The 16,702-nt window shown below is 35.0% G+C and overlaps 1 protein-coding gene across 5 annotated transcripts in view; it reads left to right on the top strand.

Moving 5' to 3' along the window:
• Positions 1–943: 943 nt before the first annotated feature.
• The window catches only part of KEL (Kell metallo-endopeptidase (Kell blood group)), a 63,187-nt gene continuing 47,428 nt past the window's right edge, over positions 944–16,702 (top strand). For all 5 annotated transcript variants that reach the window (XR_011600069.1, XR_011600070.1, XM_070938455.1 and 2 more), the window contains exons 1-4: positions 944–1,217; positions 7,875–8,007; positions 11,533–11,736; positions 14,120–14,244. Coding sequence is in view for 3 of the 5 variants with exons in the window: in XM_070938455.1 (XP_070794556.1) it covers positions 1,200–1,217; positions 7,875–8,007; positions 11,533–11,736; positions 14,120–14,244 (480 nt within the window). In the remaining 2 variants the exon portion in view is untranslated. The remainder of the gene's footprint in view (positions 1,218–7,874; positions 8,008–11,532; positions 11,737–14,119; positions 14,245–16,702) is intronic.

Here is a 16,702-nt window from a genome sequence, read left to right on the forward strand (position 1 = left end):
GCTGAATTTGCAAATTATACTATAGCCATATGTAAAAGAGTCTGATGGCATGTTCTCCATTGCCATGTTCTCCAGAGAGAGACATTTAGGAGCAGAGAACAATAACTTCCCTTCTAACATTACTTTGTGTATGTGTAATCATGGGTTAAGAAATGAGATGACAAGAAAGAAAGAAAAAAAAAATAGAGCTTTGGAGTCCTTGGTGCTCTCTGAGCTTAGCGGTTTGCTTGTGGAGATTTCATTACCTGACTAGATAACATGTTCAGTGCTCCATCTAGAAGGAGCTTGAAGAAAGCAGCTGACAAAAGGAAAATTAAGCATTCGCTTTCTCTGCCTCAAAACTTCTATCCAAGGGTGCTTTCCAATGAGAAGGTGCTTACCAGACTAATATTATAATAAATTCTAAATTTGGATGGCTGCATATTTCAAAAGAGGTTTATGAACATTCTATTCACATAAAGAAAATATTGTGCTAATGTCAGTCACTGAAATACATTTATAGTATCACTTGTTTTAGAAACTGGGGAGAAAAAGGAGAAGGATCAATGGAAGTCAAAGCTTGCATTATTTGTACCTTCATATTAACAGAATGAGGGCCCAGCACGGCAAGTTGAAACAGGCAGTGTGCAGAACGTATCTCGGATCAAAGGAGGCATGCAAAGTTATGGCAAAATGGGTAAAAGGCAGCAGCAGGACAATTGTGAGGGCAAACTATGGATTGAATGTCAAATGTGGTTAAGCAGTTGGATTCTAACATTGGGTGTGTCTCCATGTGCATGTGAGGAAGAGATAATATCCCTGAGGGTGGGGGGATACAGCAGCAAAGTGACAGCCAGAGGCTGCAGTCTCAAAACCATTGCAGGCAATGAAGTTACTGTGCAATCACTTGGGGGAGAAAGATACACATTCCATTCCAAGGAGTCAAAAGTGTGTTTGAGTTGCACATTCCAGGAGGAAACCATGATACAAAGAAGAAGTGGGTGGGAAAGTTATCCGCTTCTTTTTCCTTCAGGGATGTTATTTTGACCAGTTTCCCTGCCACTCCTCCATCTCCTCCTCTGTCATGCCTCCAGCCAGAGTAGGAAGAGAAAGCTTGGTCTCTGCTCTGAAATGATATACTTTGCTAACCCCTAAGGAGAAGGTGGAGTAAAGGACTCGGAGAAAGAGAGACGTTTTGCAAAGAATTCAAAAGTGAAATCATGAGGACATCTGCACAGGTAGGATGGAGCCCACTTCTCTCTCTCTTTGCTCCTCTCATTTTAGGCATTTATCTTCTCAGGCATTAGTTGCTTTAATTTGAGAACTAAAAGACGTGTTGCTAATTTGCTCCTGATATTAAAAATGAAAAGATACACTCTGTCTCTATCACTACCACCACACAAACGTTTACCAGCTAAAATGGAACTTGTGTTTGTGTTTTTTTGTGTATATGTATTTTTAGGGCCAGACTTAGCTCTAAGATAGAGAAATTATCAGTTCAGAAAGCAGAGAGGGTTTTTTTTTTTAAGCTTGGATTGAAAATCATTTACAGCCAGGCTCAGAATTAGGGAGACAAAATTACACATCAAAAACTTTCAGTGTATAGCAGGAATATATCTATTTTTAGAAATTAAACATAGGACATTCATTCAAAGGCTTCCTCTGCAACAAAATTTGTATATATATAGATGTATGTATGTATGTATGTATGTATGTATGTATGTATGTATGTATATATTGATGAAAACAAATGCAGGATACTGCTTCCATGTGGTGATACCCATTTCCCCATGCTCCACCGAGCAACAATTATGTCTTTTTAGGGAATTAATTTTTTAATATTCTCTACTTAGTCCGCTGCAGATGTGTAGTCATTTCCTAAATATTGAACAACAACATTCCAAGTGTTATCTACAACTGCTTTTGAAATGTAATGATATGTAATGTAACGAGTCATCTTTGGGGGTCTGGCTGTACTGAACTTGGCTTGTCAGTTATTTTCATTTACAATAATTGACCTCCACTCCACCCCCACCTCTTGAATATGCTGTGCTGGATTTGTTTAAACTGAACATATTTTAAAGTAAGATCAATTGCAAGCGGTAGAGATTGTCCATAAGAAATATACGAACAAATACAAACTCAATGAGATTTTTTTTATGCTTGTTACTAACATAAGTCACACTTTATGTTAATTGCTCAATTTAATTTAATAACATATGTTGCAATGAAAACTTTTTTGATGATAAAATACATATCACATATATCCCACTTGCTTTGCAGTGAGACCCCTGTGTCTGTCTTAATCCAGGGGACAGCCCATTCTACCTGGTTCCCAGTTTTGAAGCCAAACTGGGAAAAATAGTTGTCTTCCTTCTGTCGGAAAAGCATAAACAACTTTTAAATCTTTTAAATCAGAACAGATTGAAATTTGCAGGAACTAGAGCATAAGAAAATACTAAATACCATAGGATTCACAATAGGGAGTTATAAATCACACACTTCAGTATCTGTTTTCTTTTTAGCTAAAGCAAGAAAAATTTTAACATATGCCAGATCACTATTAACACTATCATGTTTGCCGAATTTCACAGAACATTGTATTACAGTAACAGGTTTAGTTCCTGGTGACTATTTGGACAAATGCCTGTCAACTTGATTTGTCTTTAGTATTAATTCATAGGTCTTCTAAAAATATTCTTGGAGGTTCTTTATATGCCTCAATATTATGAGAATGTAATAACACTGAGAGTGAAACTAGATCATGTGATGAGAAATGCATATGGCAAATCTCAGAACAACATTAATGGGATTTTGGGGAAAGGAAAGGAGAAGTAACAAGGAATTAGAACTAATGATTGGGAGTAAAAAGCAGTGAAGAAGAGTACATGAGATTAATTTATTCATCTGTTCCCAAAACAAAACAAAACTCCTTTAAAACTATAATATAAACAAGTCTGACACAAAATATATTCTTCCCATCCCCCAACTTCTACTGATGAGAGATGGGAGATAGTAAAGCAAATAAATGATTAAAATAACATTTATTTTTCAAATCCTCTTCTTACATCATTTCTGAGGTACAAACCAATGATCTGATTGAAAAGGACATTCCAGTTACAGAGCAAATCTAACATCATTGAATCCAGCATTCTCTCTACCCTTTTCCTGCCAAGGTGATTTATTCAAGCAAAAACAACATTTGGCATGGGCAGAGCTCCTAAATTTCAGATCAAAAGTGGAATTTTATGGAGAATTTTGTATCAGGAAAAATTAACCTTGTCATTTTACAGAATACCAAAAATAGCACTGAGCTGCCTGATACATGCAAAGTTCAGATTTCACATAATGATACAGACTTCACAAAATGAGAAAACAGCTGATATTTACATGTATGACATTCTTTTTTTTTAATTGAACGTTGGGAATGTTGCACAATATTCAATAAAGTGAATAATTTTTCTGTACAATGGATTTGCTTTGATGAACTGTTATTAACACCTAAGGCTACACATATTCTAAAGTTACTTTGACTTGGAAATTAGATATAATTATATATTGTTTGCACCTTAAAGATTTATGTTAATTCTGCCATGTTTTCTTTAATGAGACTAACTAAGTTTTGTTTTGGCCTAGCTCCAAATAAGAAAATGTAAGATAGCTCCTTACTACCTTTCTCACTGTTTTAGAACTCAGTATGATAAAACGGTTTTTTTTTTCTTAGAATGACATGCCCCAAACTTCCCAGTTGGGAATACCAGATGTTTCAGCTCTAACTCCTATGGAGATCACTAGATTGAAGATTATCATATATATATATATATATATATATATATATATATATATATATATATATACATACATATATATATACACACACATATATGAACATAATAATAATAATAATAATAATAATAATAATAATAATAATAACAACAACAACAACAACAACAACAACAACAACAACAACAAAAACCTCCACTATTTGGAACATTGTACATCTTAAGAAGGTACTTGGTTGATACCTAGGATGCTGGCAGCAACCCGTATCAACCATTAGCACCAGCCAATGGTATTTGTGATGCATTTTTGAATGTTCAGTTGACTGAGTTTCATGTTTAATGAATAAAGTAAATAATAATAATATTGTCATTGTACATGTATACATCGTATACCCTTACAACGAAATTCACTTAACATTTAATAGTCACTTAAGTACTATCATATGCTGCTTCCATCTGCTGATTTTAACCTTGGTTACACCAAGAACCTCAGAAAATGGTTTTTCCAAATCTTTTCCCTGAATCTTTTATTCCAGGGATTTGGCAATCCTTGCTTTATATGCCTGCATACAGAAATGGCAAGAGTTGAGGATGACCTGGAAGTGATTATATGGCTGAAGGTGCTAGGTGGGTCTTGGGCTTGCTCTCGGCATACAATAATCGCTTTCCTCCTTCCTCAACTGCCACTCTCTCTATGATTATCTCACACAGACTTATATCCACAGAAACAATAGGTAGCAAAATGCGACATGCTGAATTCAGCTCTAGAAAATTATAGAATTATAATTTATAATTATAATTATAAAAATAATCATGATGATTGGTTGACGAGCTGACAAATGTTCAGGAGATGGTTTGGTAAACAGAAAGTTTCTCCATTATCTATGAAAAAGTTCAGCTCTTTGCCACTTCATAGAAAAAATGTTAGAAAGAAAAGGAGTAAGACTGCATTTTCTGCCCTAAAATATTCAGGCTGTTAATTTAGTTCTGTATGAAAAATATTTTTTTAATAAATAACTCAAGGCAGTAAACATACATAATATTTCTTTCTGTTTAACCCACAACAATCCTGTGAGGTAAATTGAACTGAGAGAGGGTAACTGTCCCATAGTCACCCAGAAGGCTTTCAGGATTAGGGAAGGACTAAAACTCATGGTGTCCTGGTTTCTAAGCCAGCACCTTAAACACTACATCTAACTTGGCTCTCTTGCAGAAAATTGTGCTGAAAATCAAGTATTCTATCCCTTTCAGTTCAAAATATTAATGAAAGTACTGTGAGTTTCTGACTTGGAAGAGTTGCCGTGGGTTTGAGGCAATTGCCTGAATGGCAAAATGATTTCATTATTTATTTCATTCTTTTAAAAATGACAGGCATTATGTGTGGTAGGGCAGATTAAAAAAGAGTCAGTCCTATAAGATTCAAGAACTTCATTCTAACTTCCTTATTATATAGCAGTGATTCATAGAGATTATTAAATTCTTAGCGTGGCATGAATTAGATGAGGTTGCGTATCAACAGAACTCTTTATTTAACAACAGAACAGACATGGTAACTGTGAACAACCCTGAGGAAACCAGACAGCTCTTAAATACTGCCCCGCTGTCAGAGGGCTACCAATCAGGAAACACTATTAATCCTGTGTTTAAGAGGCCACGCCTCTTAGCCAATCCCCGGGCGGCATCCCCAGTTGCCGGGTACCGCCGAACACAACAGAGATGACTGAGGTATATTTCTTTTTGGCAAATTTGGGCCAGCATATCCTTTGTTGCACTTTCATCATTCTGTACATGTTGTTTTTCCTTTACTTAATGCTGTAAACTGTTGTTCTCAACCTCAGCAGCTTCAGGATGTGTGGACTTCCACTCCCAGAATTCCCCAGCCAGCATGATGGCTGGGGAACGCCCACACATCTTGAAGTTGCTAATGTTGAAAAACACTGATGTATTTGCAGCAACTTTTCCAAGTGCATGTCTGCCATTTAATTTCTTTTCATGGCTAATCAAGACTTGAAAAAGTAAAGTCTCCATCAAATTAAGCTCAGTTCCCAGTGATTTCATGGAGACATCCATTTTGTTTTCTTGTTAGAACTATGGGAGTACTGTGTGCATATGTACGTATAGATCGGGGGTGGGTTCTACTTACCTTTACTACCGGTTTGCAGCAGGGCTGCACGCTCTTCTGCGCAAGCACAGAAGCGTTTTGATGACATCAGGATCGGTGGGCAGAGCTTCCTGCTGGTTTTACTACCAGTTCTATACAACCGGTGCGAACAAGGGGCAACCCACCACTGGTATAGATATATACCATAGTTTAGTTAATCATTTTCAAGACTATGCCAATAATACCCTTTTTAAAGGAGAATGCAATATTTGGTAACTTCATAGATCTGTTTGAGTGATATTTGTTTGGTTTTTCTTCTGTGATGAAGAAGATGATGATAATGATGATGATTTGGACTTCTCTGTAAGGCCTGTCCCAGTTTGGGCATATAGGAAAGAAAGACCGTTGACTCCATTTTCAGTGAAAGCCAAGCCATTTTTACTAAAGCCAAGTGGTTACAGTGTAAGCAAACCCAGATCTGAGGATTCTGTGTAAAGTCAGTAATTTTCCCTTCCCCCAGGCCCTCCCCCATGTTTATCTTGTGAGTGTTCAATAAAGTTGAAATTAGCTGTTTTGGTAACAGTTCTAAAGTTTGGTGCCTCTTTGGTGGGTGTTCACATTCCATTCCCATGCCTGTGGCCTTGGATCATTCAACTGTAATCTCTGGTTGGCCCTTTTGATTCCTTTCATTCCCCCTCCCTGTATTCCCTCCTCCCCATACATTATGGCAGGCTGCCATCAAAGCAAATCAGGGCTAGCTGCTTCCCAGTCTAGCTTAAAGCTTTGGTATTCCCTGGAGGTCAGTTACTTAAGAATCAACCAAGTCTGTTTCTGCTTAATTTCTGAGCCGACATGATTGTCCAGGTGTTAATACTTGCTAGGATTGCATCTTAGAGATCAACTAATTGATTATGACACATGTTTTTGAACTCTCCACTTTAATAAATGTAGATTTTCACTTTTGTGGCAACAAATTTGACAGGGTTGCTTCTCTAAAAATGATCAATGAATGAAGACTCTCAGTAGGAGGTACAAATTGATTTGAGGTGATGTTATGAAAGTTTAATTATGAAAATTGTTATGCAAGTTCTATCTGGAGTATTTGATATGACAGACGTGCATATAGTAACTGAAGCTCCTGATGCCCAAGGTTATATTAATTTTTAAGTACACAAGTAAGAGCTTATAGGGTACCCGATCATCCAAATTTTAGAGACCAGGAAGTATATGAAAGAGTTAAAAAAAGAGAAAGGAATGGGATTTTAAAATCCACAAATGTATTTCCCATGTATATCCATATTATGACACTTTAGTTCTGTTGACTTACTATTTTACATCCTACCTAAACTGTTTCATTCTGGCAATTTGTTCACTTCCATTTCTGTTTCCACACATACTCCTATTTACCCAAAATATTTCATATTAAATAACCTCAGTTTTGAATACCTTGGAATATATCCCATTTGTTGATAAATTTTGTATGTTTATTAGGAACATAAAATGCCTCATTTAATTAAAAAGTGACATTCTAAGTCCTGAGTATTAATAATCGTATAAGATTCACAAAAATAATAAAGTTATTCTGCTTAGAAAATCTGAAGTATTCATAGAAAATACTAATTGTATGTTTCAGTGAAATATTAATCATTTTTGTTAAGCTTGATATTGGTTATATTCAAATATCAATGCAATATTAGTGTTTTTAAACAATTAAACAATTATTTTAAACAAATAAAATAATGTAAAACAATATTTTACAATAGAAAATAGCATCCAATGAAGGATTATTGTATAACTGTACTTCTTATATTTTAGATTGAGTGTAGAGAATTCATGCTGAACTACCACTCTTAGCTTCCTCCATTAATTCATTAATTAATGGAGTGTTTTGATACTTGTTCCCTGATTTTCACCTGACTTCACACTTCTCCTGATTTTGGTTCCTGGATAAGAATTATTGTAGTCCTGTCTACCCAAGGAAATAATTTGTTGCTGTGTTTCTCTGATTCCAGAGTGATGAAGGCCCAAGAGGGACTGTGCAAAGATGTCATCAAAGAAAATCCCTCTTCCTTTATGTTCTACTCTTCAGTGCTGTTATTGGTCTTGTGTTAGTCATTGTCTTCTCCATCATTACATGTGATCTAGGTATTAGAGCTTTTCTTTTTTATGACTTATTCTGTGTTTGCTCATTTGAAGGCTCTCTCTTATCACTAGTTCTCTCCAGGTTAAGCATAAAAAAATGAGTGACAAAACCATTTTGTCAGATTGAGGGAACCAAAAATGCTTAATTAAATCTGAAGTTGCTTCATAAAGTTGCTTTAGGGTGGTTATGATGACTAAAAAGTATGGAAATTGCAATCCTACACAGAATTCTGTTCAGGAGCTTGTTGGGATTCTAGAAGTGATCTGCTTTTAAAAGAGGGTCAGTTGTTCCTGGTAGTGTAAAGATGCTCTTTGTATGTATATTTTACAGAGCGTATTTGGATGAAATGCTAGCAAAAAACTGAAAGAAGCTTTCCTTTGGGCTATATTCAGAGCAGCATGACAGCATAAGAAGGAAAATGAGAGAATCAAGTTTCAGAGCTTTAATGTTTACTTACCAGAATAATAATTTGTATTGATAAAGATCTTTATCAACTAAGATCACCACAGAATTATGAGAAAAGTTGCACATATTTTTGCGAAGTGTGATTATTGTGTTATGGAAATCTCATCAACTTCTGTACTCCCAGAAAACTCTTAAAAGATCTTTACATCTTAATGTTTAAACTGCTTCTTGAAAATCTCAAGACCCCCCTCATTTATCATAGTTTCTCAGTGAAGATAGCAGTAAAATCAAAATACATTTGTAGAAAGCACTTAATACACTATTAGCAGTGGTGGGATTCAGCCAGTTTGCACCACTTCGGGAGAACCAGTTGTTAACTTTCTGAACAGTTTGGTGAACTGGTTGTTGGAAGAAATTATTAGGGCAGAGAACCGGTTGTTTAATTATTTGAATCCCACCACTGACTATTAGTCATATTTTCCTGTAATACTCTAAGTCAGGGTTGTCAAACTCCCAGCCCACGGGCCAGATGCATCATGCACTGGCCACGCCCACACTCATTTAATGAAGGGGAGAAAAGTCCTGATATGTCGCATGATGCTGCCGTGACGACATGAGTTTGACACCCCTGCTCTAAGTATCTGCAAGATACTTGGTGATATACTCTCAGCTCACACAGTTTGGCACTGAGGTTCAGTAGATTTAGCCACAGGAACCTCATCCTGAGAAGAACTATTTCCTACACTCAGACACTCTGCAATGAGCACAGACTGAATTTTAAAAATACAGTTAGCTATTGTACAATGCATTGTCATTCTAAAACATAGCATCAACATATGTTTATGTTGAAAAATATGAATATTTTAATAGCATTAAAATATTCATGACATATTCAGTGTAAATATTTCTCCTTGGTTTAACTCTAGATATTCAATTTGGCTTCCACCTTTTAGAAGTTACCATTTCTCTGATGCTTCATTGACCAAACAACATTACTGAAGCTTAAATATATATGGCCAAAAGACAAAAGAAAGACCTTGAGGAGGGAATAGACAGATGATAACAAATTCTATTGTACATTGTGCTTGGTCATTTATGTTACCATTAATGATACAGTGTAAGATATATAGGTAAGTGATCTAGCCTGATTCATGTCATGTGACTTTCAAGGAATTCTGGGAAGCACATTCCAAAGGAATCGGTTACTTACATTTTCCTGAGCAATGTGGAACTTATTTTGAAAGAACAAAAAAATTCAAAGGAAAAATTAGATGGAAAACATCCATTAATCAAATTGCTCCTTATGGAAGTTCTCAGTAGTTTCCATCACCACCACCACCCACAACTCCAAAGATTGCATCCTAGAAGGCAGGGAAGAATTTCAACAAAATCTTAATTCCATTCTTCAATAGATCCATTCTTCAACAGATCCAGGAAACTACAGACCTATCAGCCTGACCTCAATACCAGGGAAGATTCTGGAAAAGATAATCAAGCAACGAATCACCAAACACCTAGAAGCAAACAAAGTAATAACCAAAAGCCAACATGGGTTTGTCAAAAACAGATCATGCCAGACTAATCTTATTGCATTCTTTGATCAAGTGACAAAATTAGTGGACCAGAGGAACGCTGTAGATATAATGCACTTGGACTTCAGTAAAGCATTTGATAAAGTAGACCGTAATCTACTACTAGATAAAGTAGAAAAATGTGGGTTAGACAGCATCACCACCAGATGGATTCATAACTGGCTGACCAACCGCACTCAATGTGTAGTCCTCAATGGAACTGCATCTACATGGAGGGAAGTATGCAGTGGAGTACCCCAAGGCTCTGTTTTAGGCCCAATACTCTTCAACTTCTTCATCAATGACTTGGACAAGGGGATAGATAGGGAACTCATCAAATTTGCAGATGACACCAAGCTGGCAGGAATAGTCAACACTCCAGAAGATAGGCTCAAGATACAGAAGGATCTTGACAGACTTGAACATTGGGCGCTATTTAAAAAAATGAAATTCAACAGTGAAAAAAGTAAGGTTCTACATTTAGGGAAGAAAAACAAAAAGCACAGGTACCGTATATGTGGTACCTTGCTCAATAGTAGTAACTGTGTGAAGGATCTTGGAGTCCTAGTGGACAATCATTTAGATATGAGCCAGCAGTGGTGCAGCAGCTGCCAAAAAAGCCAACACAGTTCTGGGCTGCATAAACAGAGGGATAGAATCAAGATCACGTGAAGTGTTAATACCACTTTTTAATGCCTTGGTAAGGTCACACTTGGAATATTGCATTCGGTTTTGGTTGCCATGATGTAAAAAAGATGTTGAGACTCTAGAAAGAGTGAAGAGTGTGGAGAAGAGCAACAAAGATGATTAGGGGACTGGAGGCTAAAACATATGTAGAACGGTTACAGGAACTGGGTATGTCTAGTTTAATGAAAAGAAGGATTAGGGGAGACATGATAGCAGTGTTCCAATATCTCAAGGGTTGCCACAAAGAAGAGAGAGTAAAACTATTCTCCAAAGCACCTGAGAGTAGAACAAGAAGCAATGGGTAGAAACTAATCAAGGAAGGAAGCAACTTAGAACTAAGGAGAAATTTCCTGACAGTTAGAAGAATTAATAAGTGGAACAACTTGCCTGCAGAAGTTGTGAATGCTCCAACACTGGAAATTTTTAAGAAGATGTTGGATAACCATTTGTCTGAAGTGGTGTAGGGTTTCCTGCCTGGGCAGGGGGTTGGACTAAAAGACCTCCAAGATCCCTTCCAACTCTGTTTCTATTCTATTCTATTCTATTCTATTCTATTCTATTCTATTCTATTCTATTCTATTCTATTCTATTCTATTCTATTCTATTCTATTCTCTCCCCCTCCCCCTCCTTTATCTAAGATTCTAGACCAAGAAATCTCCTCTGTTCTGCCTTGCAGGCAGAGATTCTAAGCTGGCTCATTTATACACCCCTTACTTGCTCTAAGGTATTTTATTTTTCCTGATGTAGAAAGTTGTGCAAAGAAATGAATATATGCTATGGGTTTTCCTGCAGTTATAGTATAAAGCAATCTATACTTTTCAGTAAAGGCAAGATAATTTACAATTCCTCCTATGTTTTTCCAGAAAGCTGCAATACTGCGTCCTGCCTTCTGCTCTTGAGTAGACTGCAGAAGGCTCAGAACGGCACCATTGATCCTTGTGAAGACTTCTTCAATTATGCATGCGGCAACTGGGAGGCTAATAACACATGGGACATTGATATGCCCTCAATGAATATGTTTGATGTACTTTTGGAAGAAAACTATCTCATCATGAAGAAACTTTTAGGTAGAGGGACAATACATATGGTTACTTCTATGGTCAGAATCCTATGCAGATATCTAGGGTGAGGGTGGGGGACAAAAACCAGGAATATATTCTAAATAGGACTGCTAGTAGTTATACCATTAATGCACATATACCATATAACAGACGTAGATTCATTAGTACTAAGATTCTTGATGCCAACTCCCTGTTATCAGAAAATCTACATCTATTCCCAGTTGCAAGTATAACAACCTGCAACAGAACAAATTTAAAACCAATTCAGATGGTAATTTTTTATTTGGCAAGAGTATCACTAGATAACATTTCCTACTCTTTTGATATAAAGAGCATTTTTTTCCTAAATGTATCCAATTGGAGGGGTAAGTAGAGTCTTTAGCTAACCATTTCTTTATGCATTCCTTTTAAATCTGTTTATTCTTTTGAACCTATTATTTATTATTGGTTTATTTTTATTCATATTCCACTGTGAACCCATAATTTTAGGGATTTCTTTTTGATTAGATTATTTCATCAAGTGTTGTTCAGTTTGATGCACGAAGTATGATTCATTTGTTCATCCCAATTGTAGTACAATTACCAAAAATCACTGCTGCTTGCAGTGCTATATGCTTTCTTCTGTCTGTTAAAAAAATTGATCGGATTCTGTTAGAGATTCTTGATAAAAAAAAATAAATTCAAATTTTATCACTAGAGTTTGTCCTCTTGGGATTCTGGGATGGTGATTATGAAGATGATCGTGATTTTAATGAATAGGTTTTGTGGCATGAACAGGTTTGAAACCCCTTGATTGTACTGTCCCCTCATTCTTAGCCATTTGTAAAGACCCTAGTAAGCCATAGTTTCCATATAACATTTCTGCCAGTTATCTATGTATAAGAAATATATATTCTCCCCTATTAGTTGCCTACTTTCTTCTTGACTTTTCCTTTCTCAATTCTGCATATCTAACATCTCTACTGCTTCTGTTTCTCTTGCTCGTTTATGCTAAAGAAAAATGATAGCCAAGTCACCTAACATTATAAAAAAAAAATTCAATACAATCAAAAACAAAAGTTTCAAATGGGAAAAGGCCTCCCATTAAAACATAAGAAATTCCAAACGTCAAATTCAAAAAGGTCCATTTGATACTCTTTTTGAATGTAGAGAGAACAGACCGATAAAGAAGAATATCTGTAGCTCAAGCTTGAAATAAGGCGTTCTTGATGCTCTCTGAGCTTGGTTGTTTTCTTGTAGACGTTTCATTACTCAAAGTAGGCAAAATCTTATGATGTTACCTTGTTACCTAGTTTGGATAATGAAACATCTGCAAGAAAACAATCAAGCTCAGAGAGCACCAAGCACCCCCAGAGAGAACAGGGACAATAACAACTCAAAATAGGTCCCTCATGTGAGTTTTTAAATCCAGCCAAATAATTTTTCTCTCAGAAGGACGCTACTTAATAAATCCCAGAGCAACTGCATTTCTCTATGGTATCATATCAACTTTCCAATTAATACAAAAGCATACAATGCATAATATAATCAGATAACATTTTTGGAGCTCTTTTTGAAGGAATTCAATATGTCATCTTTAGCCATATTCAAAAGAAAGATAATTATGTAAACACAATGGAGCCAAATTAATTTGATGATCAAACTTTGATTTCTGCAGCCATAATGTCTTTATGGTGCTTCTTCGCACATGTATTCTTCTTTCTTGCTGTGTCCTTCTTTGCTCTATTTTTTTCCTAATTTTATTTATTTATTCTATTGAAATAAGTAGCCTCAAGAAAAAGAAACCTGAAATACCTCATCGCCTTAATTTTAATTGACACATTTTTCTGCCTTGAATATCAAGGCATCTTGTAGAAATATACTACAGATGGAACCTCTTCCATGGGTGGAGAAAGGGTCATCACCTCCATTCCCTGACCAATAAAAGACAATGGGAATCTAACACATCTGAAGGAAGTGGTTGGGTAAAAGTATTTGTACATTATGTCTTAATGCAGTAAAGCAGACATATGCCAAAACATATGGGGATGCTCATCTGTTCTCTGTTGAACTCATGGATATAATCTTAATATGATTTGATTTAATAAACTTAATATGATTTAAAGTTAGTATTTAGGGTTATTTCTGCTAGCCAGCCAAACCAATGTATTGGTTTCACTCAGATTCTTCTTTTCAAATAGTACCTCTTAAAGTTGATTACAAATACTTTAACATGCTGAAGAAGCACATATAGAAATAGAAAACACTGTTATGAGAATGAAGGAATTTTAGCTTTGTTTAACTATGTATTTTATAGCTTGTCATATTGAAAGGAATTTGGGTTGGGTCACATTTAAAAAATATTAATCTCCCAATGATTTTGTTGATTTTAACTCTTTCTCTTGTTCAGAGGAACCACAACTTGGGACTAACAGCTCAGCAAAGGAGAAAGCTGTGCGGTTTTATACCTCTTGCATGAATACAGATCAGATTGAAGCTCAAGGTGCTGAACCTTTGAAGAAGCTCATAAATGAGGTGATCACTGTACATTAATGTGTATGTCTGATTTTGCCCAGGCATAGATGTATTCTATTATAGGTTCCATCTCCTTCATATTGGCATTGAACATAACAAGTGTGATCATTTACTTTCTGGCCCAGAAACTCAAATAATTGATGGTTGGTTATGATGTTCCTATTTCTTATTGACATATATCTATAAAATATAAAGATTCTATACTGTCCAGCCTATATTTCTGCCCTTTTTTTCTGTTGCTTTTTAAATTCTGTATCTACTTAGATTCATTTCTCATTTCCATTATTTCTCCCTTATTTGCTATTCTTAAGTGGATAGTTTCATTGTTTTTAAAATGTCAACTCTCAGAACTTAATAGCTGGAATCCATTTTTAAAATGTACTCAGTCTGAAAGATTTAAATTTAAAAATGTAATGATATGTGGGAATGACCTTGAAAGACAGGGAGAAGAGCCACAGCCAGAGAAATAGTTGGATAAGTGGGTGTTGCAAACATCTCAGAAGGAATCCTCCCTAATTTCTCAGACTGAATGGCAATGGGGGAGAAATCTACTTTCACACTGGTAAGATTCTGTTAGTGTAACCTTACAACAAAGTAGAATTAGTTCATCTGGGCGCACTTCTTGTCTGGACTAACTCACAAGGCTGACAAAAAGTGGTAAGCCTATATTTCTAATTAAGGATAAAGCCACATTTCCCTTGTCCCTGGGTTCAGAACATCACACACATTTTTTTAAAAAAAATTTTTTTATTTATTTTTAACATAAAACATAAAACAACAGCTTTTTAGAGCAAAGGTTTGGATCCGGGATAAAATAAGTATAAATTCCAAATTTCATCAATTAACATCTTAACAAAAAAGGGAAAAAACAAAAAAAGCAAAAAACAAAAGAAAGAAAAATAAACAAAAAGACACAAGTAAAAACAAAACAAATCTATACCCTATTTTTGTCATTCAATTTAACATCTTATTCTAACATTTAACATTTTATTGTGTAATCACCCTAAATCTTAAACTTCAAATCTAAGCAGCTCTTTATAATATTCATTTATCATTTTAACAATTAGTATTTCATATATTCTCCTTACTTCAAAGACCCAATTCAAGTCAATATTTCTTTGAAATCACATCTAATAATCAACATATAATATTTTATTCCTCTCTTAAACATTTCAAAATCAGTAACTATTCTTCAAAAATATCTCCTTCACTCCTCCTATTTTTATTTTTGGCTGAATTGCAGCTTAATTGGCTGTCTTCCACGTATATTCCTCCTCTCCTAACCTTATTTGTTGGCTGGATCACAGTTGATTTTAACTGCTTTCCAACATTTTCTCCTTCACTCCTAGGTTTATTTTTAGCTGGATAACGGCTTTTCAGCTGTTTTCCAGTGGTGCTTACCTCCATTCCTTACCTTTTATTTAACTGGTTCAGTTAATTTTAACTGGTCCTCAGCATTATCTCCTCTACTCCTCCTGGGTTTATTTTTGGCTGGTTCACAGCTTAGCTGTTTTCCAGTGGTGCTTTCCTCCACTCCTTACCTTATATTTAACTGGTTCACAAATTGGCTCTAACTGCTCTCCAGCATTTATCTCCTCCGCTCCTCCTAAGTTTATTTTGGCTGGTTCACAGTGTAATTAGCTGTTTTCCAATGGTGCTTCCCTCAACTCCTAACCTTATATATAACTAATTCACAATTTAGTTTTAATCACCTGATCCCCAAAATCACACTTCCTTGTCAAAATAAAATAATAATGCATTTTAATATATAAATTTTCTTCTACTCTCTCCTACACTATTAATTTTATTTAAATTTCATCCATTTCATATTTGTTCCTTGTTTTTATGTAAAGCAACATATAAAATCTATAAACAATTCTCATTGGTAAAGGCTTCATTCACATTTTCTTTTTTTCTATAAAAAACAATATTTTAAACCCTTTTAAAGAAGCCAGTTTCTATAATCATTAAATCTATCAGCAATTCTTATTAATAATCAAAAATTCATTCATACTCTTCATGTTTCTAATAGTTTTTCTAGAATCACCTTTTTCCGATCTTAAAAATCACTTCTCTTAATAACAATAATAAAAGATAAAAAAAGGGAAGAGAAAGGGAGAAGAAAAAAATAAAAAAGAGAAAAAAAATAAGAAAAAAATAAAATAAAAAGATAAGAGTATGGCAAAGAGAATAAAAAAAAAGAATTTCACCAAAAAAAACCCAAAAATAGAGAAGAGAGGAATAAAATAAAAGAGTAATAAAGTAAATAAAAAAAAGAAAAAGAAAAAAAAGAAGAGGTAACAAAGAGAGTAAAAGAAGAGGAAATCTCCTCCTTACATCATTTAAACCTCAATTACATAAAAAACATTTACATCCCTTTTAATTAGACTATAGTATTTTTCATCTTGCTACAATTTTTTTCCCTTTTCAATTCCAAATGTCAATAAAATTATAAAGA

The sequence above is a fragment of the Pituophis catenifer genome, unplaced genomic scaffold (assembly GCF_029215685.1).
Source record: "Pituophis catenifer annectens isolate HBS135680 unplaced genomic scaffold, rPitCat1.0.hap2 SCAF_2, whole genome shotgun sequence".
NCBI classification, from domain to species: Eukaryota; Metazoa; Chordata; class Lepidosauria; order Squamata; family Colubridae; genus Pituophis; species Pituophis catenifer.